The sequence below is a fragment of the Rattus rattus genome, chromosome 5 (genome assembly GCF_011064425.1).
Source record: "Rattus rattus isolate New Zealand chromosome 5, Rrattus_CSIRO_v1, whole genome shotgun sequence".
NCBI lineage: Eukaryota > Metazoa > Chordata > Mammalia > Rodentia > Muridae > Rattus > Rattus rattus.
Genome location: NC_046158.1, coordinates 2,722,460 through 2,746,167, shown reverse-complemented (window position 1 = coordinate 2,746,167; position 23,708 = coordinate 2,722,460). Strand labels below are relative to the sequence as shown.

The following is a 23,708-nucleotide window of genomic DNA, read 5'->3' as shown; positions in this document are numbered from 1 at the left end:
CCTTTCTAAGTATCTGGCATTGAGAACTCCGTCGGCCGTTTTTATGTCTGCCTGTGATGGGTAGTAGGCTAATCCGAGGGACAAAGTTGTGTGGCTTTGGTCATGGCACTCTCAGGTGACAGTAAGGTTGGGAACACTGACCCTATTTCTTGCCTGTGGGGTATCTACAGGTGCTGAGAGATGCCCTATAGAGTGCCTGGCTTATGCCGTGCTCATGCAATGACAGTCTAGCCAGATGACTCTAAGCTTCTGGTTCTTGTATTTTACTCTCTGTGCTGGGAACACAGGCATGGGCAAACATCCCATTTCCTGGTGCTCAGCACCTTGTGCAAGCTCTGCAAGCATTCCACCAACTGAGGCACGCACGCCCTTAGCACTGAGGTTCTGTTTGGAGACCGAGTGTCACTCTGTAATCTAGACTGGCCTTGATCTTGCAGCATTCTTCCTGCCTCAGCCTACTTCAACTTTCCACTCAAATTTCCTGAAATTTACGATAGTCTATGTAGCTGGGCTTGTTGTAGAAATCATTATGTAGGTCAGGCTATCCTTGATCATAGCGATCTTCCTGCCTTTGCCTCCTGGGTGCTGGGATTAAAGGTAAGGGCCACCACACCCAACTCTGTGTGTGTGTGTGTGTGAGTGTGTGTGTGAGTGTGTGTGTGTGTGTGTGTGTGTGTGTGTGTGTGTGTGTGTGTGTGTGTGTGAGTGTGTGTGTGGGTGTGAGTGTGTGAGTGTGTGTGTGTGTGTGGGTGTATGAGAGAGTATTTGTATGTTTAATATGAGTGTGTGTGTGTGTGTGTGTGTGTGTGTGTGTGTGTGTGTGTGTGAGTGTATGTGGAATGAAGGGTGTGTGGGGTGAGCTTAAGCTTTGGGGACCCATGTCCTATTGGACTCAGGAAAATTTGCTCACAGTTGACTTGACTGGCACCAAAAGTCCCCTATCTTGATCTTGAGGTTTCTGGTGGGTATTGGATGATTTTTTTCCCTCTAGCCTGGATTCTAACGAGTCTCAGGTGGGAAGACTGAAATGATCTAAATGCCAGGAGGCCAGGAGGGTCACAAGGTCAGGGCCAGCCTGGAGTACATAGGCCCTGTCAAAGGAAGGAAGGAAGGAGAGGGGGGAAGGAGGGAGGGAAGAAGAACAAAAGGAAATACTTAACCAGTCTTATCCTTCATTTTTTTTCACTGAGGAAACTGGGGCTCTGAGAGGGAAGAGAGGAGCCCACAATCTCAGAGGCTGCAGAGCTGGACCCAGGGTGCCTGACTGCCCTCTGTACTGTGGCCCAGCCCAGAAGCAGCCAGGAAGGGTGGCTGGGCCCGGCCAGGCTGCAGAGGTTATAATTTTGAAAACTGAGTAAATAAATAAGTCTTCAGCAAGTAAGGCAGGCCCTGTGCAGCGCCACAGACGGGCCTGTGTCTGAGGACGGCCTGGGCTCGTCCACTCAGACAGAAAACTGCATCTGGTTAAAAATAGCCAAAGTGCCACTCTCCACCTACCCCCACCCCGTATTTAAGGCTGCCAGGAAAAGGGGAGGGGGACAGATGGAGTTGGTCCAGGTCCCTGGGAACGACCATAGGACAGCTCTCCAGGCTCTGCCCAGGACAGTCACCATGTGACTTTGGTCAAGTCTCCTCGTGTTTCTGGGCCTCAGTTTCCCCTTCTTTAAAGTGGTGGTGATCCCATTTCACAGTGACAAGATGATGTGTGCACACAGCAGACCTTTTGTGTATCTCTGACCCGGCTGGGGCCTCAAAGGCTGGTCTTTTACTCTTAGCCTGAGGTGGGGGCTTCAGCACTGAGCTGTTGTTTTTTTAATTTTCTTTTTTTTTTTTTTTTTTTTTTCTTTTTTTTTTTTTTTTTTTTTTTTTCTGGGGACCGACTCCCCTTGTGCCCTCAGGTAAGGCCACTGAGCCAAATCTCCCCTGAGCTGTTGTTTTCAGGGACTCCCCCTCATCCTCAGAGGCCAAATCTCCTTCCAGGCAGAGCTGTTGCAGGCAGCACTGTTTAGCTTTCCTGTTTGCCTGTGGAGGTTGTCATCTTTGTGGAATCCAAGACTGGCTACTTGGGGTCCTGCCCTGCTGGCCTGGGCTCCTCCACCCAACATAGGGCCCTGCAGACTTCCTGTGCAATTAGGGGCCGCCACATCCCCCTACCCCCACCAAGTCACATGGAGAGCTTGTAAGAGGCCAGCTCCGCATATTAAGAGGCCAATCAGCAATAGACGTACTGAGAGCTCTGTGGTGCCTGGGACTATACCTCCCTCCAATCTGAGCCTTTCTTCCCATAATACCTTCTCTAGACCCTTCTAGGCTCTTCTGTACCTTAGGGTCATGTTATAGATACTAAATGACACTACAGGACTCTTGGCTTCATTCTGTAGTCCCCTGTGCTTGGGCTGGGGCCCTTGGCTGCCCTGGTGGCCATCCTTACTAACTTATTTGTAGCATTTGAGGGTTGGCTCCTCTGGGCCCCCTGGGCTTCCTGGGTGGACAGTGGCTTTGGTGATGACACCCTGCTTTTCCAGCTACTGGCCAAGCACCTTTAGGCCAGTAAGTTTCCTTTGCTGTAAAGGATGTCACTGATCCTTAGTGGTTGTAAAAGTTGTGAATTTGTGTGCAGCTGGGAGTCGTTGCTCCGGTGATGGTGGATACCATGGTGCTAGATAGGTGGGAATACAAAGATGCCACTTGAAGCTGGAGGGATGGCTCAGGGTTAAGTGCACTTGTTCTTGCAAAGGATCCAGGTCCCATTGCCAGCCCCCATGTGGTGGCTCACAGTCATCCCCAACTCCAGATGGAAGGGAGCCAAAGCTCTCTTCGGACTTCGGCAGTTGTGCAGCTAGCTCTTGTACGCATGTACACACAGGCAAACGTTCATGCAGACAAAACAAAAACATAAATACACAGAGAGAGAGAGAGAGAGAGAGAGAGAGAGAGAGACAGAGAGAGAGAGAAAGAGAGACAGAGAGAGAGACAGAGAGAGAGACACAGAGAGAGACAGAGAGACAGAGAGACAGAGAGAGAGAGAGAGGTGCCACTCTCCAACCTGGATGCATAGGGACCTGGGAACCCTCTGCATGAGCCTGGGGTTTGTGGTGCACAAGGGTGGGCAAGGGTGGAGGGCATGGGTTTCCCTGATTTCAGGTGCAGCAGAGCCCAGGCTTTCTCTCTGTCCCCCTTGGAAGGAGCACTCTGGGCCTATTGTGTTTGAGGCCATAGGCACAAGGTGCGTGCATCCACACAGAGCTTCCTTCCTGCCTCATTCCGCTTAACGTGACTAACTGGCATTCACATCTTTGTTCTTGTTCCGGAGGGTAAGGCTAGGGATTTGGACAGCCTGGTCCTCCTCCTGGCCTCCTGACCTCTGTCTCTGGGCTTGGCTGAACTCTTAGTGTGACAGGCAGGGGCAAGGCAGACTCTCAGCCCCATTCGAGACCCTTGTGTACTGGGCACTGAGCTGGTGGCTACCAAACCCAGACCCTAGGTACTTGCTTGTACGAAGACATGTCCAGTTGACTGCTGTGAAGTCGACACCTTTCCTTGAGAGCTTGCTTCCGTCCCGTGGGATAATTATTGTCATTTGCTCTCCTGTCACAGATGGAACAGCTTCCTAATGGCCTGGGGTCCCCTGAGTGGGTTCAAGCTCAAGGCAAACATTTTTACCCTCTTAGTGACTTTATTCTTTGTTACCTACCTTAGGGAGGCATAGTAACAGGGGTCCTGTTGCTGCTTTCACAAAGTGCTGAGGTGGGGGGAGCTAGGAGTTTATGTCCCTAGGCAGAAAGATAAGTGCTGAAGTTGCTGTGACTGGAGCCTTGGGGACTTCTAAAGGTCAGGCAGAAGTGGTTACCTGAAGAGATTGGTGGTCCAGGCACTCACAAGGTTTAGAGCAAAGAGACTAAGCCCTGGGTTAAACCTATGTAGCCACTGTACAAGGAGACTTAACCCTAGTGTAGTTTGTAGCCAAATGGTATCACAGGATAAGGCAGAGGGGAGTGAAACAATGTATCAGTAGGTATAATCCAGCAGTGTAACATGTAGCTGGACATGTAACATGAGAAGGGAAAGATTTGTAGATCAGGCTGGCCTTAAACTCAGAGGTCTGCCTGCCTCTGCCTCCCAAGTCCTAGGATTAAAGGCATGCGCCTCCACCCCCTGCCTGTCGCCCCCTTCCTGCTGCCACCTGGGTCTCTCCCAGCTTTAACCCGGATGCTAGAGATCCGAACTCAAGTTGTCCTGCTTACATAGCTAGCATTTCGGCTGCTGAGCCATTTCCCTATATTTTTTCCTGATTTTTTTTCTAAAACAGTAAACATATCAGATTAAAAAGAATATTGTGACCCTGTTGGTTATATTTCTTGGAGAACAATTCTAGGTCTTTCTCTCTGACTCCAAACTCAGAGTCACCCGAGTCTGACAAGAGCCAAAGGTAAGTAAATAGGGCAGGGTCTAGAGAAGAGGAGGAGGAGGGAGGAAGATTCTGGGAAGAGGCTGGTGTTATCTGTCTGTAAGGTGGGCATGACTTAACTACTCATTGTAGTACTGGGAGCTCCACGAGGGATGCTGTGATTGGCACACAGTGACCACTCTGGAAAATGAGCTGAGCTCCCTGGTCTCCACTGTCTGAGCCCCTGAGGCTTTGGAGGAGGGGCCTCTGAGATAGGGCATGAAGGATGGATGGAGGAGGAGAAGAGGTCCCAAGTACCGGTAAAGGAAGACCTTCTAGGAAGGTTGCATGTTTTTGCTGGCCACAGCCACAACAGTTCTGTGTACAGGACACTTGATAGTTGTTTTGCAAAGTGCCATCACGTGTTCCTGGGAGGGGCCAGGCAAGTGGACTGCTGTGCCTGCCCAGGTGAGTGCCTGCCAACCCCAGCCTTTCAGTGTTGGGGAGACATTGCTTATAGATCTGGCCTGCTGCAGTCTCCCAGGTTCTTCAGGTTCAGGAGCCCTCGACAGTAACGGATCAGGAAGAGGAAACAGAGGTCTGGGCTTAGGTGACAGTTTTAGTTGGCATGCCTGGGTGGTGACCTTTTCTACCATTGATGTGTGACCTGGGGCTGGCCTGGCTATGTGCAGCCAGGGCCCCACCTTTTAGGCAGTACTGGAACTGTCTGTCAGACGCTCAGTTAATCTTACCCCAGAGGCTGGGCAGGGGCTGTCCAAGAGGTAGAGTTAAGCTTTCTGGGAAAACTCAATTGTCTTTCTGTATCTTAGGGTTTCTGGGAGAGGGGATTGTGGAGCTCTGGTGTGGCCTCATGTAGTAAGAGAACAGATAAATATGTCTTCGAGATGGCTTAGTAGTTAAAGCTGTTTGTTCTGCAAGCCTGGTGACCTGAGCTCGATCCCTGAAGCTCACATATGCCTGGAGGGAAAGCCAACCTTTAATCCCAGCTCTCTGGAGGCAAAGGTTAACCTCAGCTACAGAGTGAGTCCTAGGACAGCCAGGGCTACACAGAAAAACCCTTTTGGGAGGGCCTGGACCCTCCCCCAAAGTATGGAAGACAATGACTGTCCCTTCCCATGACAGTGGCAGGCCCAAGGGATCACTTGATCAAGTTGATCCCGAGTTCTATTCATCATGTAGGGTGCAGAAAGGGCCCTGCCCTTGACTGTTACCAGCCCCTTACTCAGGACAGAGGCCTGACCAATCATGAATACGACTTGACTTATTTTATTTATTCATTTTGTTTTGTGGCAGGCTCTTCATGTGGGGCTCTGGCTAGCCTCAAACTTGTGATCCTCCTGCCTCAGCCTCCTGAGTAGCTGGTACTACAGCTTCGAGCCACCATACATGGCCTTCTATCTGTATGAATGTCTTTGTGCCTGACACCACAGCTTGGGGCTGAGTTTCTGTCAGCTCAGCTGCAAGCACGCACAGGAATTGTGCTGGCTTTTCTTCTGTCTCCTTTGTTCCCCTGCGTCTTCTTCCTCCGAGGCTCGAGGCTCGGAGAAAGCAGCATTCTTCTCTTGGCTCCATGCTGTCAGCTCTCAGGACCTTGGGATCTGTTTGAAAGCTGTAGAGAACAGTGAGTGAGTGCGTTAGTGAGTGCGTGCGTGCGTGCGTGCGTGCGTGCGTGCGTGCGTGTGTGTGTGTGTGTGTGTGTGTGTGAGATGGGGGTGTGTGGGGGGAGGGGCCTGACATTTCCAGGCAGCTTGGGAAGGAACCAGGCAGGCATGGACAGTAGTGTTATAGGGATCTGGCAGATACATGGCCGGGGCCTGTGGTCCGTCCTGTTGGGGCTGAAGTAACTGGAACTTTCTATTTATTGATTCCTATCAGACCAGCACTGGCACCTATGGGCTGTCCCTGTCAGACAAACAGGGTGCCAAGCGCTCCTGGCACATCTCACTGGGTCCTTGCAACTCTCTTTGTTGTTGGGACAGGGTTTTTGTTATGTAGCCCAGGCTGACCTTGGATTTGTAATTTTCCAGCCTCACCCTTTCTGGTGCTGAGACTAGAGACTTGCCAGCGCTGCACCTGCGTCGGTGGTCATATTTTTAAGTAAAAATGCTTGGGTTTCTTTTGGAGACAAGATTCTCCGTTATGTAACTCTGGCTGTCCGGTAACCCTCTAGGTAGATCAGGCTGGTCTTACACTCACAGAGATCCACCTGCCTCTGCCTCCCCAGTGCTGGGATCGAAGCGGGCGCCACCACTCCTGTCTGGAAGTTTTTTATTTTTTATTTTTCTGTCGTAGAAGTATTTATTTTATGTGTGAGTGTTTTACCTGAGTGTCTGTGTGTGCACTACATCTATGCTTGACGTCTGAGGGAGTCTGAAGACATTTATTGGAGCCTCAGATGGTTGTGAGCCATGGTATGGGTGCTGGGAATTGAACCCAGGTCCTCTGCAAGAGCAGCAAATGCTCTTAACTGCTGAGCCAACTCTCCAGCCCCTGAATTACATTTTTTTTTTTTTTGAGACAGTGTCTCTCTGGCGGTCCTGGAACTCACTCTGTAGACCAGACTGGTCTCAAATTCGCTGAGATCCAACGGTTTCTGGCTCCAGAGTGCCATTAACCCAGGCTGGACCGTTTTTCATGCTCATTTTATGGAGAGAAAGAGACTCGGAATGCTACAGTCGGTGGTGGAGCTGGGCGTGTGAGGTCCAGAAGCCTGAACTGTCTCTACCTCCCCCTTGGGGCAGAATCTTCTGCCTCTGGTGGCTGGGAGCTCCCTCTCCCTCTGCAGGTCACCTGCCCCGTTCTGGGCGTCAGATGTAGGTAGAGCCTTCGCCAAGGCCCTGGGGGCTGTCTGTGTTCACCTGCAATCCGGCTTCAGTCTGGTAGGGTCACACTTTTTCCAGGGAACTTCCCAGCCTCTGTGATTGCTCATGGCACTGCGACATCTAGGCATGGCCCTTCTTCCTGTCTCCTGAGCTTACCCACTAGGAGACCACCCACAGGGAGGAGCTTAGACAGAAACATAGACAGATAAGGAGCTAGCCTGGGGCACAATGGACAGATGATCAAACTCTTGAGGATTCTTGGATTCCCAGCTGGTGCTGTCTCTAGGGATGATGACCCAGCATCTCTGGTGACTGATGCTGGGTCTGGGGTGTGGTGTGTGTGAGGTGGCCCCCCCCATCCACAGTGCTGTGGGACTAGGGCTGTGGTTGGATGACGTCTGCTGGCTGTTTTCTGTTGGGCCCACTTCCCTTTTCTGATTAATTAACCTTTGAATGACAAGGGTCTAGAAAAAATAGAACCTAAACATGTCATGTCTCCTATGTCTGTCTGTCTGTCTGTCTGTCTGGATTAGGCAAGATGTGTCTAGAGATCCACCTGCCTCTGCCTTCCAAGTGCTGTCTTTAAAGATGTGCACCGCCATGCCCAGCACGTTCCCATCTCTTTCTCTTTTGCTTTTTTTTAAGACAGGGTTTCTCTGTGTAGCCCTGACTGTCCTGGAACTTGCTTTGTAGACCAGGCTGGCCTTAAACTCAGAGATTTGTCTGTCTCTGCCCTTCAAGTTCTGGGATCAAAGGTGTGTGCCACCGCGCCCTGCTGTTTTCCATTTCTCCATTGCTGTGCAGAAGGGCTGGGCAGCCACTGCTACTTGACAGGAGCCTTACCCTGGCTATTAGTGTCGGGCAGATGAAACGGACTCCTTTCAACCCTTCAAACCCTGCTGCAAATGGCAGTGTCAACTCCCGTTTGCTCAGGCTCTGTGGATTCACTCATTTCATTTAATTCTTCTGACACTCGGAGAGGTGGGGACTGCTTCAAATGTACAGCACGGGAAACTGAGGTTCAGACAGAATGAAGCTACATGCTCAGTCTCCTGGACTCAGGGAGAGGTGGGCTTATCTGACATTGCCATCTAAGTCTGGAGCTTGCTGCGCATGGAAAGCGCTTGGTCTACACAGGGGCGGGATAAACATGTCTTGCTTCCTGTGTGTCTGCTGGGCGGGCAGACTTGTGATTCTCAGCTCCCTGCTTCATGGGATTAGATGCCCTGGACCCTGCAGCCTGTGTCTTTTGTCCTCTGGGTTCCGAGTCAGGGTGGTTACCCGTTGTGGGGTCGGTTTTACACGTTATGTGTCAGGAGATAACTTGTGGGAGTTAGTGCCTCTTCTACCCTGTGGGGCCCTGATTGTACTGAGGTCATAAGCCTTGGCTGTGGTGCTGAGCCGGACATCATTTCGTTGCTGTTGCTATTTCATTTAAAATGTATGATACTTATTTTATGTGCTCCAGTGTGTGTGTACCACATGCATGCCTCACACCCGTGGAGTCCGGAAGAAGGTGTCCGATCTCCTGGAACTAGAGTTCTGGCCAGTTGTGAGCACCATTGCGGTTTCTGGGAACAGAACCCAGGTCCTCTTCAAAACCAGCACGTGCCCTTAACCATTGAGCTACCTCGCCAGCACCACTGTGGTTTTCACTGACAGTCCATCTCCTTCATTAGATTCCTAGAGCTCATCCCTGGAGACACACAGAGAGCTTGGAGGGTGGGCATGATGCCAGCCCCGTGACAGGCCTGGGGTAGGCTTTCCTGCTGTGGGTTGATGCTGCTGCTAGAGGCCTGGGCCTCCTCTCTCTGCTCCTCCACATGCAGGGCCGTCCGTGTCCCGGCCTCCTAGAGCCGGCTGCCAGCTGGAAGCCGTGGGCACAGAGCTGATGCCAGGCAAGTGGGTGGGGCCGAGAAGGGATGAGAAGGCCTTTGTTTCTCCTGTTTGTGTCCAGATGGGAGCTGATTTTCCCGACAGAAGTGGAGGATGTGGAGCAGTCCCAGGTGCTCTCCCGCCCCACCCCCAGACATTTCCCCAGGCCTCCACCCCGGCTGCCCTCTCCACCCCTCAGGCCCTCCTGGCTTAGCTGTTACCCTTCGTGAGACCTGTCTTGCTGAGTTCTGGTTAAATATTTGCTAACTGAGAAGTCTGCGGGCGGCTTTGTGCGAAGTCCCGGGTGACTACTCCCGAGTCTGTCTTTGGATAAGGAGACCCAGCCCTCCTGGGCTTTCAGAGTCCTTTGCAGGTGGCCTTCTTGGCATCTGGAACTAGATAACCTTTCCCCCTGGGGGCCATTGTTTACATGCCTATTTAATGGATCAGGGAGAGAAGGCTGAGGCCAGGCACGGATCCTGGGAGCAAGGGTGGAGAAAGCCTGGAGACCTGCTTCCTAATCTCTGGGCCTTGGTCCCCATCTATCCACGGGTCAACTTTCCTGGGTCTCCGAGGGTCCCTGTTAACAAGGGGATTCGGCAGCTCAGGATTCAGTCAGCACAGCCCGCTAGATGCCTTGACCATTAAAATAGGACCTGCCTATCTCAGAGTTCTCCATTACTGTTTGGAGTAACAGGGGTCTGTGATATCACGTCTGGTTTGCTCTCTTATGTCATGTCGGACAAGTCACCTAATGTCGCTGAGCCTTGAATCCCTCATCCATAGAATGGGTCTGTCAGTTTGTCCTGGTGAGGGTTAAATAAAGTCACAGCGACGATTCTTGCTAAAGTGCTTCAGAAAGCTGCCTCAGTGCTGGCTCTGGGCAGCTGTGGCACGCATTAGCTCATGCTGCGATGATGATAATTATATGCAAATGTGTAACCAAAAGCCTTGTCGGTGGGGAGCAGGGCAAGGAAGTCTAAGATTCTGAGCCTGGGAGTCGAGGAAGGGTGTTGTGCCAAAGGGTGTGTCGTAGGAGTGTGTAGAGTGGGGATACAATTGGTGTCATTGGGACACAGCCAGGGCAGGGGCTGGGAAGGGCACCATGCCTGAGAACCTCTACTTTGGATTCCATTCATTGCTACCGGATTGAGGACTGCAGCATGTCACGACATGGGGTAGGAGCTGTGTCATTGCGGATGGGGAATCTACACTCTCCTGGGGCTGGTGAAGGCCAGCTCATCCTTAACAAAGCAAGTCACCTGATCTTCTGGGCATTTCCACAGCCCTTAGAGTCAAGGGCCTGTGGGCCTGGGGACGGTGGCAGCAATGCTCCTAGAAGCTTTTGGGCTCTGGTAGGTCAGGATTTGTTTCTGCTATTCTGTGACCTACATGAGAAATGCCCCAGCCAGCCTGGTGCCTCTCCACCTGTGTCTAAATAAAAAAGGACTTGTCACTTGTAGTGTCAGGGGATTGAACCCAGGCCTCACTCTACCTCTATACCGTGTCCCTAGCCTTCTACATATAATAGCTCTATGCATCCTTCTCTCGCAGTCTGTCCTCAGTGAGACAGCAGTCTGTCCTCAGTGAGATGGCAGAGTCCCTAGCCATCTACCCCTTGTCATTTAAGAGTGAGTCATAGTGTCTGGATACCTGGCGTCCCCAGCCCACAGCAAGTATATACACAGGTACACCGTGGAGCTGTGTTCATAAGAAGGGGGTTTTCTTTGTTAATTCCTGATCTTCAGAAAAGAAGGTTAACCCAGCAGGTCTCTTCAGGACACCTGCAGTGGAAGGGAGAGAAAGCTCATGTGACATCCATTTCCCAACAAAGAAGACCTGTGTTGGATGTGTTCCTTCATCGTCGGAGCCTCAGGCCCCAGCTTCTGCACTGCCTCTGGCGTGAGAATCTAGGGTGGGTGTGAGAGACTTCTTATAAGTGTGGATAAGTGGGGAGCACCCTCCCATCCTGGGGATTTCCAAAGGAAGAGAATCGGGGAGGGGGCGAAGCTGAAGTATCAGCTCTTCAGAGGAGGGGGAATATTCAGAATTTAAGAATTCAGGGTACTGTGGTTACAATAAGAGCTATACCTTTACCCTAAGGGCAGAAGGAACCTTAGAAAGTTCGTGAGCCTGGAGGACCAGGTAACTCCCTACTGCTCCTGGTATGGGGAGGGCCAGAGGGAGTCAGGGATAAGTTTGAGGCTGAGGCCGGTGGAAGTGGTCGGGGGCAATGGCGGGTGGTGCCGGCTGAGCTGAGGTGAGCTGGCTTGTGGACTGACCTGAGTCAGCTCTCAGTTCTCATGATCTGGGGCCCAGAAGCAGGACCCCACGCACCCTCTTTCTGGAACATCTCGCCTGCATCAGCCTCTGCTCTCTGGAACAACTCCCTTCCAGACAAGGCTGACCATCAGGCTTTCTCTTCCTGGCTCTGGCTCTACAAGGTCCTGGCCTACTGGTCCCAGCTCTTAGCATGGGCCGATTTTACTCCCTCCCTCCCCCATGCTGGATGGTGAAGCCTGTCATTACCCTTCCTCTCAGCTTATACCTGATTACAGGTCCCAGGCAGGAAACCTGCATCAGCCCTCCTGACAGGGCCACCCACAGGCTGCTGCATCCTCCTCGGAGGCTGACAGTGACGGTCCTGATAGTGGGTGTGAAAATTCTTTCCCTGATTTTGTTTCCCTGTTAGACTCAAACTGTCCTGAGTCTGTGTCACGTATGTATGTATGTGCATATGTGCAGTGTATATGTGTGTGTCTACATATGTCTGTTTGGATACCTATATAGATATTTGCCAGTGCAAGTTGTGGCCGGAAGTGACTCCCACAGTCACTCTGTTCTTGTGAGACAGGGTCTCTTTCTCAACCTGGAACTCCTTGGTTCAGTTACGCTGGCCAGCTAATAAGCCCTGGGGCCTCGTTGTCTCCTCACCAGGGACCTGTGTGTCTCTGCTCCGAGCACTAGAGGTAGAGAACTGGGGTGCCACGCCTGGGTATGTGGGTGCTGGGTATTTAAACTCAGGTCTTTGTGGTTTCATGACGGGCATTTTTACCATCTGAGGCGTTTCTCCAGTGTGGCTCCCACACTGCTTGCTCTCCCTTTTAGCTTCTCCCCTCCCCCATATTATTTATGTACTGTGTGCTCTCCGAGCTTTTGTAAATAAGGTCCATGCAGGGCAGGGGGCGTGGCTTAGTTGGTAGTACTCCCCTTGCAATGCTCCCCCTGTGGTGCTCCTCCTGTGGTGCTCCCCCTGTGGTGCTCTCCTTGCATGTGGGAGGTCCTGAGTTTGATCCTCAATTCTGTAGGGAAAAAAATGTTCATACTTTGAGGTGGGTGTGGTAGCTTGTGTTTTTAATCCTAGAACTTGGGAGGGGGAGGCAGAGGGCTCAGGAATTCAGACTCATTCTTGGTTACATAAGAAGCTTGAGACCAGCCTGGGCTACATGAGAGGTTATCCTGGGTGCCAAGGAGACCCAAGTGGTTAACTGCTAGAACGTGGTCAATAGTGAGAATTCAGCGGTCCAGGAGAGACTTTAGGTGAGACACTGAGACCTGGTACTCCTGTCCTTATCTGTTGGGCAGTGCTGTGTGACTCCAGGAGTATGTGACTACCTCTCTGGGCCTCAGTTCTCCTGGCTGTGCCAGTCAGATAGTAAAGTTACTGATATTTGACTTCATGGCATGGGGAACCCAAGTCCCACACCTCCTTAGTTTCCGGGGTGAGTGGGTCATCATCCTAGCCACCTCCCCCACCTCCCTATCTGGAGTCCTCCCCAGTGGTCCAAGAACCAGGCAGGCCAGTTCTGAGTCTGCCCCACCCTACAGGTGCTGTCACCTGCTAGGTTTCAGTCCCCATGAAACCCTGAAACTGGGCTGGGCCTGGTAGTGAGACTTGTTCCACGGGCCCACTGGAGGGACTGGCCAGACCAGGACAAGTTTGACTCAGCGCCCACATCTGAGTCCAAATCAGGGTAGGGCTTTGGTGAAGTCCCTGTGGTCCACACGAAGTCCGCTGCCCTCCTGGTGGGAGATTGTCTTTTTTGTCCGAAGGCCATCATTGTGGAAGGAGACTCAGGCACTCAGGCACGGGCTGCTGGGTCTCAGACCTGGGTTCAGCTCGGCTTTCTGACTTGTGGGAGGGGCCGGGTTCTTTACACTGAGGCTCCTTGTGTGAAGCGTCTGACGTTAGGGTCAGTGCACCTGTGGATAGAGATCATGTGGGGTTTCTACCCGGGTGCAGCATGCCGGGGGCACACAAAGTAGAAACTGCTTAGACCAGCATTCAAGCATTTAGGGTACTGGTCCCCGACCTGTGGGTCTCTACCCCTTTGGTGGTCAAATGTCCCTTTCACAGGGGCTGCATATCAGATCTCCTGAATATCAGATACGGTTCATAACAGTAGCAAAATCACAGTTATGACGTAGCAATGAAAATAATGTCATGGCTGGGGGTCAGCACCACATGAGGAACCGTATTGAAGGGTCACAGCATTGGGAAGGTTGAGAAGGGGTGGGTTAGGGCTCTTCCTGCAACATGTCCCCCAAAGGACCTGGTACCCCTCTCCCAGCTCCCCAAGGCTTCAGGGGACTTCAGGGCACCCTGGGACCCTTGTTCTTTGTGGCTTCTGCTATCTACACAGGAACTGGTGTGATCCCCAAAACTGTCACTTTGGAAAATCGGAGATCAGCACTCTTCCGACCACTGAGCTGCTGTTAGTATCAGTCATGTGCGCTGTCCTTGTGAGGGCCCCGTGCTTTCTGCTCATTGGTTTGCTGATTTCCTCATCGCCCAGTCAGGCGGGGACTGATGGAAACAGAGAGGGAAAGTGCCTTGGCCACATAGCCCTGTGGGTGAAACTGGGACTTGAACCCAGGGCCTGTGCCAGAGAGATGCCTCACCCTTGATGGAGCCCTTGTTGTGGGTTTATGCAGTCCACTTCTCAGTCCCTCTATCTAGCCCGAGCTGGCTGTGGTCAGCCCCTAGTCTGCTTGACTTACCAGGACATCAGTGCAGGTGCTGAGGCCAGCATCCTGGTTTGCTCCCAAAGCAAGGGCTGAGATTTTCATTGAGACCTTAGGTCATCTAAGGCTTACCTGCCCATTTAGCCCAGAGAGGATCAGCAAGGAAGGGGATCCCCATAGGCAGGAAGGAGCCCTGCCAGCCTTGACCACATGGCAGCAGGTAAGGCGTTAGATCAAAGGCTACTCTCTTTGATCTGACTCCCCCAGATGCGTGTGCTTGGGAATGTCTCTTGGCTTTTCTGAGCCTGGGTGTCCTCATCTGTAAAATGGGTATAGTTAAGCCCACTTTGCTTTCTCCTGGGCCTGGGTAGGGACCTAGAAAGTAAGGCTAGAGCCCCATAAAGGCACCGAGAGGCAGTGTGAAATGCCCCTGGACAGGCGTGGGGGAAGTAAGATTCAAAGCCAACTTCCTGTTGGCCTGGGAAGAAGCTCACTTGTGGCATGCTCACCTGGCATGCATGAAAGCCCTAGTCCAGGCCCTAGCAACGCAAAACCAGAACAACAAAACCCCACTTCTAACTCGGTGTGGTATGCCAGTACTTGGGAGGTAGGAGAATTGTCTCAAGTCTGAGGTCAGCCTGGGCTACATAGTAAGTTCTAGGCTAACCTGGGCTACATGGTAAAACTCTCTTCACTCAACAACTCTAACTCCTCCTCCCAAAGTACCTCTTCCCTTTCCTTCCAGGCTGTGTGCCTCAGGACCACATGGGCTGAGAACCCTGTGAGTGGGCACACACAGGGAACTCTGGGAATTCTGGGCTCCATGGCAGGATTGGCTGGTGAGGCGTCTCTCTGGCTCACCCTTGACCATGGTGCAGCTCTTGATGTCTCTAGCTGCGTCAAGACTCTCATGACTCCATACTCAACTGGCTCACTTTAAGACTGAGTTCTTCAACATGAAATCGTGCATGCGGGGGTAGGGTGGGGAGAACACTATTTGTTCTGGATCCCTGTCCAGGGAACAGCATTTTCAGAGCTCGGTGGAGTGCCCTCCCTTCTTTAGACATGGTCTAGAGACCAATGCCTGCAGCTCTGATGCCCAGAGGCTGCCCTGACAGAACCTTCAGCCCAGTTCTGGATTCTTCAGCTGTCCTCAGGGTGACAGAGAACCAGGCAGGAACCCTGGGACGACCCACATGGGCAATTTTGTTTTCTGTTGCCTCACAGTGGAACGTTCTAACCTGAGCCTCTCCTTGTAACCTGGGAAGTGGGAATTTGTATGTAACACATTCTCCTGGGGCCAGCCGAAAAATCCGTGTGCTGGAGGCAGAGACGGGTAGCCCAGCATCAGTGTGAGGTGAGCCCAGGTCTGAGGGATAGCGCTGGCAGAGGGGAGCAGCGATGGGGTACCCAGCCCAGGTTGGGGATGGGATCTTGAGTGTGCACACTGGGGACACTCTACTTCCTTAACTCCCATTTTGCCTGATCTTTGGGTTTCTTTCTTTCCTCCTTTCTTTCTTTCTTTCTTTCTTTCTTTCTTTCTTTCTTTCTTTCTTCCTTTTGTTTTTTTTTTTTTTTTAAAGTCTTTATTGGTTTTTTTTTTAAGCTATAAAAGTTATACCTGGTAATAAATAGCCCAGCCCCATCATTTGCCCTATAGTTGCACACTGAGCACCGGTATAATTAAGGCTAGTGTTTTTGGTGCCCTGGGCTGTGTGGCACTGCCCGCCGCCTGCCCCTTCTGGCCCTGTGAAGCGGCTCTGGGATGCATGGTTTCTAAATGAAGAACTTGAGGGTCTAAGAGAACTGGGCAGCCCCCACCTCACTCTCACCTGGCAGCTGGCAGCTAGAAGGCGGGCCCATCAGTTTGCAGGTCCCCACTGCTCCTCCAGCAACAGTGTCTAGGGCTGAGTCAGTGCACGAGGGTGGATGGAAATATACAACCTGGGCGGGTGAGGCCAGCCCACGTTCACAGACTGCCCCACCCAAGCATCTATAGCGTTGAACTAACCTCTAGGTTCTGGGCCCAGGGTCCCTGAGGTTGGCCACAACCTGCCTCTCCACTGCCCTCTGAGGTTCTGTGGGCAGTGGGCAGAGCCCACTCAGATCCTAACTGCCCCCATCTTCTGTGGTCTGGTGAGCCCGTCACCCTTTCTGGTTCGGAGTAATCTTCAGGGTGGCGAGCCTTGGCCTTGGAAACCCTACTTAGCGTCTACCCCAAACCCATGCACTGGGATGTCTCCAGAGGCCGTGAGGAGACTTGAAGCTGATGTGGGAGGGTGTGGAGAGAGGTCTGCCCAGGGCTCTAGGTGCCACCTGCAGGTACCTAGGTTGGATGCTGAGTCAGAGTCCTGGCAGCCCCCTGGAGCTCGTGCAACAGGGGAACAAAAGCAGAAGCTGTGACAGCTGCTTGTGACCCCAATAGGGTGGAGCAGATTGCTATGGATTACAGGCCATTCTGGGCTACACAGTGAGTTTCAGGCCAACCTGGAGTATACAGTTAGACACTTTCTCTAACGGGTTACTAAGTAGTATTTGTGGGATTGGCGCTGTGAAGGGCTCCTAAGGAAAGGGGACCGCCTGGGCTTGGGTTACAGAGCCCAGTAGACAGGAAGAGAAGGTATTTTGTAGGCCCATGGTACCTACTCAAGTCTCCTATGTGCCCATGAGAGGCTTAAGTCTAGGTTAGAACCCCATGAAGTGCTGCTGACCTTTGGGACCTCCTTTGTCCCCCAAATCCCGATTCTTCCCCTTTGTGTTTTGGGGGCACTTCCTTGACCCGTCAGCCGCGTGGTAGTTCTTTTCCGTCTGACGGGCACATCTCTCCAGAGTGTGCCTGCGGCCTTCCGTGCCAAGGCTCTTTCGTGATTCTGTCCACCACTGTCATCCTCTGTCAGCTCTTCCTGGGGTGGTGCCAGCTCACAGATTATCACGCTTCCTGCCACTTGCCTGGCATTGCCCTTGGGTCCTGTTGCTGCCCCCCAACCTCCCACGCCCACACATTCTTATCTTTGCTCCATAACCATTAGCCATTAGTGCACTCCCTGAGGTCCTTTCCCTTAGTTAAGCTCCTGTTATGCGGCCCCGCCCCTCCCACCACCACCCCTGTGAGGTTTGTACATTAGCTGCCATCGTACCCCGCCCCATCCCATCCCATCTGCTTCAGAACTGAAAGCAGACATGTAGCGAGCGGGTCCTGCCCCTCACGTATTGGTTGGTTCTGGAAGATCAGCTTGCAAAGGGTTTGCCAGATTCGGGTCCAGTTCACTCTGGTTCCTGAGGTCAAATAGTGGGGAGTGCTAGGCTTGCAGTCAGGTGCGGGGTCCGGGCTAGCACTCTGTTCTTGGGTACATGAGTGTACCCTCTTTCCTCACATCATTCAATGGAGATGTGTCCCCGCCCCATTCTACTCTTTCCTTGGACCCCGTGGTTTCCCCTCTCCTCTCCTGAGCTTACTTGGGTAACTTATGCTCACTTTTGTGTGGACAGACAGACTGCCTTTCATCCCAGGCCCTCGGGTGGTCCTGGCTACTCGAGCCCAGTCAGTGCCTTGGTCTAGGGAGCTGAGATGCAGCCTCTTGCTGGCTTCCATTTGTCAGGGGTCATGGGTTCTTCTGATGCTTCTAGAACCTTCTTCGACTGCACACCCTTGTCTCAGACACCCTGGATGGGGTGGTGGGACGTGACTGATCTTCACCTGACTCATCTTCACTCTCCTTGCTTCCCCCACAGGTCAGCCCAGTATGCCCTTTGGAGCACAGCTCTCCCTAGACATTCGCCCAGTAGCTGAGAGTTGCCCTGTGCGGGACAGACCCAAGTTCACGTCTTTATTTTCTCGTATATGGCAGCTTCCTCCCGAGCTTGGCCTGGCATTGGGCACACAGATTTGCCATTATTGTGTTTGATGGTGGGCACCTGTGGCGTAGGTTGGGCCTCAGAGCTGTGGCTGAAGCTCTAAGCCGCCATGTTGGCAGGACACTCATTGCTTGCAGGAAGTCAAGGCCAAACCCTGGGCAAGGAGTGGTCGGTCCACTAAGCCTCCTTCACCTGGAACATAGTGGTACCATTTCCCCGGCTCTCAGGAAGCTGTGCACCGCCTGGGGTTAGCACCTGTCAGCAGTAGCCCCGGGGTTGCCTGTCCTGTGGTCATCCCCCACCCTCCCCCTTCCCCTGCATATCCCCACGCTCTCAGAGGGACTGTTGTTCCTCAGGGTTTTCACCAAACAGGCGCTGCGAATGCTTTCCTCCCTCCCCCCAAATCGGAATCTGGCCAGACACCACCTCATTCCAGAAAAGCCTGTGTGGTGGGCTAGCTTTGTGGAGGGGCGGGTGAGCTGCCCCCAAAGCCCTTGCCCCTCTCTCCTGTCCCTGAGGTAGGCTTGGCGGTGCAGACCAGACACTGAGCATTGTAATGTCAGGGGGAGCCCTGGGTTCTCCTGGGCCACGAGCTCCTGGCTGGGTCCCAGGGTGACACCCCAGTTCCATCACCCACCCTCTGTGTGACTTTGTACCAAAGAAGGAACCTCTCAGTTTCCTTCCATGACGTGGGCCCTGCCTCACAGACCCACTGAGAGTCCTCTCTTTGTCTTAGGCCACTGACTCTAGGGACATGAGGTCGGATGAGGGACCAGGTCTTTAGAACTTGTAATCCAAGATTGTGACCGGTTGGTCTGTCCTTGCCTCTAGCCCTCTCAGTGTGTAGGGAGGCCCAGGGAGGGAAGCTTCATAAACCCCAGGTTGAGATTCTAGTGTGGCTTTTTAGGGCTGGGGGAGGTTCCTCTTCTGAGCCCTCTTGGTGTCTCAGTTTCCCCATTTGTCAACAGGGAGACGCAGGCAGGGTTAATACCAAGCCTGCTGCCTGCTGGGCCTGTTCTGGAGAGCAGACCCACCCTTCTCTGTTCTGAAACCAGATAAGCAACAGCTAGGAAGGGCACGCTGGACTGGGGCCCTAGCCCATTGTGGAATGTACTTCACAGATCTCAGCGTTTGATCCCTGACTCATGAACAGGGCTTGGTGGCTCATACCTGGAGGATCAGGAGTTCAAAGTCATCTTCCACTGTGTAGAGAGAGGCCGACCTGACGTCATGAGATCTTGTCTCAAAGAAGGAGAAGGAGAAGGAGAAGGAGAAGGAGAAGAAGAGGTTAACTTGTTAGATAAATTCAAGATGTATTTGAATCACGAGTAAATGACTCAAATGTCTGAAAGTGAGGAGGCTTATCTGACCCCATGCCCCGAGGCCAGAGCCTGCTGCCTCTCTGTCTTTCCCTCACCAGTTCCTTTTCCCAGGTAGGAATCATTCTTGTTCAGAGACTGGGCTCAGCCTATGAGACTGTTACTTTCCGCAGTCATAGGGTTTGCCAGTCGCTTCCACCACGGCCTGGCTTCTGTCCTGGGAGAACAGGTTTGTGCTGGTTAGTTCTGCCACTGCACGGTTAGCTGGTGCTTGCTCCACCTGCAGGGTATCCTAGGTGTGAGCACTCGGCCACCTTTGGGGCCCTGGCCGCTCTCACCACACCCCTGCCCACCCAGGAAAAATGGAGTCTTCCCCACTTGGTTCTGGTTTGGTCACTGGTGAGGCTAAATCTCTCTTAGGCCCGTCGGGTGTGGTTTTCTGTGTGCGGCCACTGACCAGCTTCCTGTCAGGAGTGGGTACCTACCTTGTGCAGACAGCTCATGACCAAAGCCCTTGTCTAGGGTGCGAGAGAACAAGGTGACCAGCCCCAGTTTGGGTGAAAGGGTATTTGTGCTTTGTGTGGACGGTTTTTCCTGCAGGACTTTGCAGGCCTGATTCCCCAGCTGTCTGTGGCGACCTCACACTCTCATGCATCCTTCCTTTCCAGAGAAAACTGAGAAGATCCTGAGAGAGTTCCTTCGTTTCTATGAGGACCAGTATGGTGTCTCCCTCTTCAACAGCATGCGCCATGAGATCGAGGGCACGGGGCCTCCGCAGGCACAGCTGCTCTGGCGCAAGGTGAGCGGCATAGAGAGGGTTCAGCCTGGGTTCTGCTCCCCTTTTGCTATGGGCCTTAGTTTCCCTATGCTGCTGGTCTGGTCTCTAAGGGCCTTCATTAGTTGAGCATAACCTCCCTTGCCCTTCCCTAGTCCCCCACTTCCAGTGCCACCCTCCCCACTGCCTGTCCCCCCTCCCCACTGTCAGTGCCACCTCCCCACTGCCAGTGCCACCCTCCCCACTGCCAGTGCCACCCTCCCCACTGCCAGTGTGCCACCCTCCCCCCCACCAGTGCCAGTCCCACTGCCACCTCCCCCACTGCCAGTGCCACCCTCCCCTCACTGCCAGTGCCACCTCCCCCCACTGACAGTGCCACCCTCCCCCACTGACAGTGCCACCCCTCCCTCACTGCCAGTGCCACCCTCCCCCACTGCCAGTGCCACCCTCCCCCACTGCCAGTGACACCCTCCCTCACTGTCAGTGCCACCCTCCCTCACTGCCAGTGCCACCCTCCCCCACTGACAGTGCCACCCTCCCCACTGGCAGTGCAACCTCTTCATTGTCACAACTGCATTCTGCAGTCTTGACAGCTCAGGCTACACACCTGTCAAGAGAGATGTGACAAAGCCCTAGTCCTGCTTCCTCCCCTCCAGAGTGGAAGTGGTGTGGTCCCTGCCTCACAGAGCCGTTGACACTGTCCCAGGCCACATGCTTTAGGTTCCCTCCCCTCAGGACTGAGAGCAGATGCTTTCCCTGACCTCATCGTTTATTGCCCTGTCATTAGCGTTAGGGTTGGGTTTGCTGAGGAAGCTCCCTGGATCTACCCTGGGGTGTCAGACTGGCCTGGAGTGGGGACCCTTGTGACAGGCCTGGAGGTGACAGGCTAGGGTGGGTTTGGCTGCTGAGTTACCCAACTTGAGGCAGAGGGTAGGCAAGTGGCTGGAATTCTACCTCGGGGCTCTCTGAGGAGAAGTTTTGCTGCTGACTGTGCTGGCAGCAGGGTCAGGTGCTAAGGCAAGGCTACGTGGGCTTTTATAGTTCTACAAACAAACAGTCAAGGTGACAGTGAGCAGTGGCTGTTTACAGGATAAGGTGGGAGCTAGGCAGATGACTGGGCGGATCCAGACACCAGAGTCAACTGGTCTGGAGGAGGGCTGCTTCAACAGGGCCCGAGGGTTGGGAGGGGTGGACAGTGAGAAGAGAGTGACAGAGAGAAGGGACTGACAGACTTAAGGCCTTCTTCACAAAGCCCCAAACTTAACCCAGAGTTACAGGGCCAGGCTGGGGAGGCAGACAGAGCTGGCTTAGATGTCTAGCCCAGCATCCTTTCTCCCCATCTGCAGCCTGCCCTGGGAAGAGAGAAAGGTTGGGCTGTTTGTTTCTGCTCGGGGTGTCAGGACTGACTGTAGAGCAGAGGTGTTTGGATGTGGCCTGGTCTCAGGCCTGGCAGCTGTGCCTCTGCACCCGTGTAACAAGGAAAGGGGGGCTTGAGTTCAGCCCAGATGAGCAGGACCTAAGCTATTTTTCCTATCTAAAACGAAGGTCACAGGCAAGTCCAGTGTGGTGACACAGCCTGTAATCCCAGTATTTGGGGAGCTGAGGATAGGCTAGCCTAGGCTACAGAGTAAGCACCAGGCCAAGGAGGGCTATATCCTAGGACCCTGTCTTAAAACAAGAGCAAAACCAAACACAAACCAACAGTACAGGCAGTCCCGTTCCCAAGAGCCCAGGGCGAGTGGGAGCCGGTGCTGTGTTAAGCATTTTCTGTGTTTGACTTGTCACACTCACAGGGCTGTGCGCTCATTCCGCTAAACAGGCTATGTAGCCAGATCAATGGCCTGAAGTCGCTCAGGGTCCCTGAAAGGACCTTGGTGTCTCATGAGACTGACCACCACGTGAAGTCATGACTCTGACAGAAGGGAAATGATGTCAGTCACAGAATGATCACAGTCATTTTCTAAAGAAACAGTCACAGCCGTAATAAGGGCATATGGGTCTGGGTGAGGTGGCAGCCTGTCATCCCGGCACTCAGGAGGCCGAGGCCAGCACAGCCACGTTCAGGGCCAGTCTGGGGTACACACAGTACAACAGCCGAGTCACCTCCCGCCCCAGCAAGCAGAACAGCCAATGGCTGTTTTGTGATAGACTTTTTCTCAGCCTCTTGCCCACTCCCTGCTCTAGGGGTCACTAGGATACAGAGGGGAGTCACTTCTTCAGCGGGTCAGGTAGGATCTGAAATATTTTGTACCTCCTGCAGGCCTTCTGCTCAAAATAGGACCCTGTCATTTGATAAAACCTAATTTTCCCCTTTTGAGATAGGGTCTGCTGTAGTCCGGGCTAACCTCAAACTCCGTTTGCAGTAAAGGATGACCTTAGGGTTTCTGGTCCCCCTGCCTCTACCTCCCTCTTGAATCTGGGATTATAGGCTTGTTTGTAACACCTCAGTTTACCTTTGAAAAAAAATCTTTAAAATAAAATCTAAGCTGGCAGCCAGGCAGCCTGGGGAGGTGGCTCAGGATCTGGGGGCTATGCTTGGGGGAGGGGTCCAGAGCCTGGCTCCAGGCTTTGCTTCTGCACTCACTGTACGGCTGTCCCTACTCCCAGGGCCTTCCATCCCACAGATGCCCAGCTGAGCTAGCGGGGCGGGGTCTTCCCAGGGTGTGAGGAAAACCCTGGCTGCTCTTTCTAGAAAAGACGGAATGGAGGACTGGGTTTCAGAAGTCTAAATATAGACCACCAAGTGGGAGCCTTCCGACTTGGGCAAAACCCACGGTGGGGGAGGGGAGCAGACCCATTTTTTTCCTGTAAATATTTTCCTCTTGAGAGGAAGCTGGTTCTATTGTTTGAGCACAATGGGCTCTCCTTTAAGAGGGAAGCTTTCCCCTGAGGAGCAGCAGGGGGCAGCTAGGGAAAGGAGCCAGGGAAGAAGGCAGAAGGAGGGGCAAGAGCCACAGAAACTGGAGGCCTGAGCCTGCGGGAATTTCTCCCATCGATACATCCAACGCTTGGTCCATTTTGTAACTGGCACCGTGTTTATCATAGAATAAACAGAACTTGCCCAGAACTGGAGTTCTTTCGATTCTCCTGGTTCCCATAGTCCATTGCAGCTTCTGTACCTCCCTTCCAGAAGCTTCCTTGACCTCTGTAGCTTCAGCTGGAGCTCCCACCCTTGGTGTAACACCCCCCCCAACACCCCTGCCCCCCACTCAACACCCCTGCCAATGTTCAGATCAATCCGGAAGCTGGGAGTGTGTTTCCTGCACTCTGGCACACTCTGATGTGGCCACTGTTTGCCTGCTCCTGAGTGCTTTGCCCAGTGCCTGCCTCAGTCAGCTACACACAGATGAGGGAACTGGCCGCTGCAGTCCCCCATGTCTTTGTGGGGTTGCATAGGACCGTCTGAGCGTGTCTGCAGCCCACTCAGGTCACCTCTCTGCCTGGATGCTGACCCAACATCTCTCCCTACCCAGACTCAGGGATGCCGGCTTGGCTGAGCTGGGAAGCTCTGGATACAAGTTCAAGTCTTCATTGCACTGAGGGGAAACTGAGGCCCAGAGCTGGGCAGAGGCTTCCCCAAGCATTAGGCCTGTGGTTGTGTCCTCCAGCTAGGTGAAAGCCCTGGGTAACAGTGGCAGGTGCTCCCCAGTTCCCTCCCCAGGACCAGGAAAAAGTGGGCTCATATAGCT

At 53.1% G+C, this 23,708-nt stretch overlaps 1 protein-coding gene across 1 annotated transcript in view; it reads left to right on the top strand.

The window, feature by feature from the left end:
* Niban2 (niban apoptosis regulator 2) overlaps positions 1–23,708 on the top strand; it is a 48,936-nt gene that overhangs the window by 10,258 nt on the left and 14,970 nt on the right. The window contains exon 2 of the mRNA XM_032902719.1: positions 19,913–20,043. Within this exon, the coding sequence (XP_032758610.1) occupies positions 19,913–20,043 (131 nt within the window). The remainder of the gene's footprint in view (positions 1–19,912; positions 20,044–23,708) is intronic.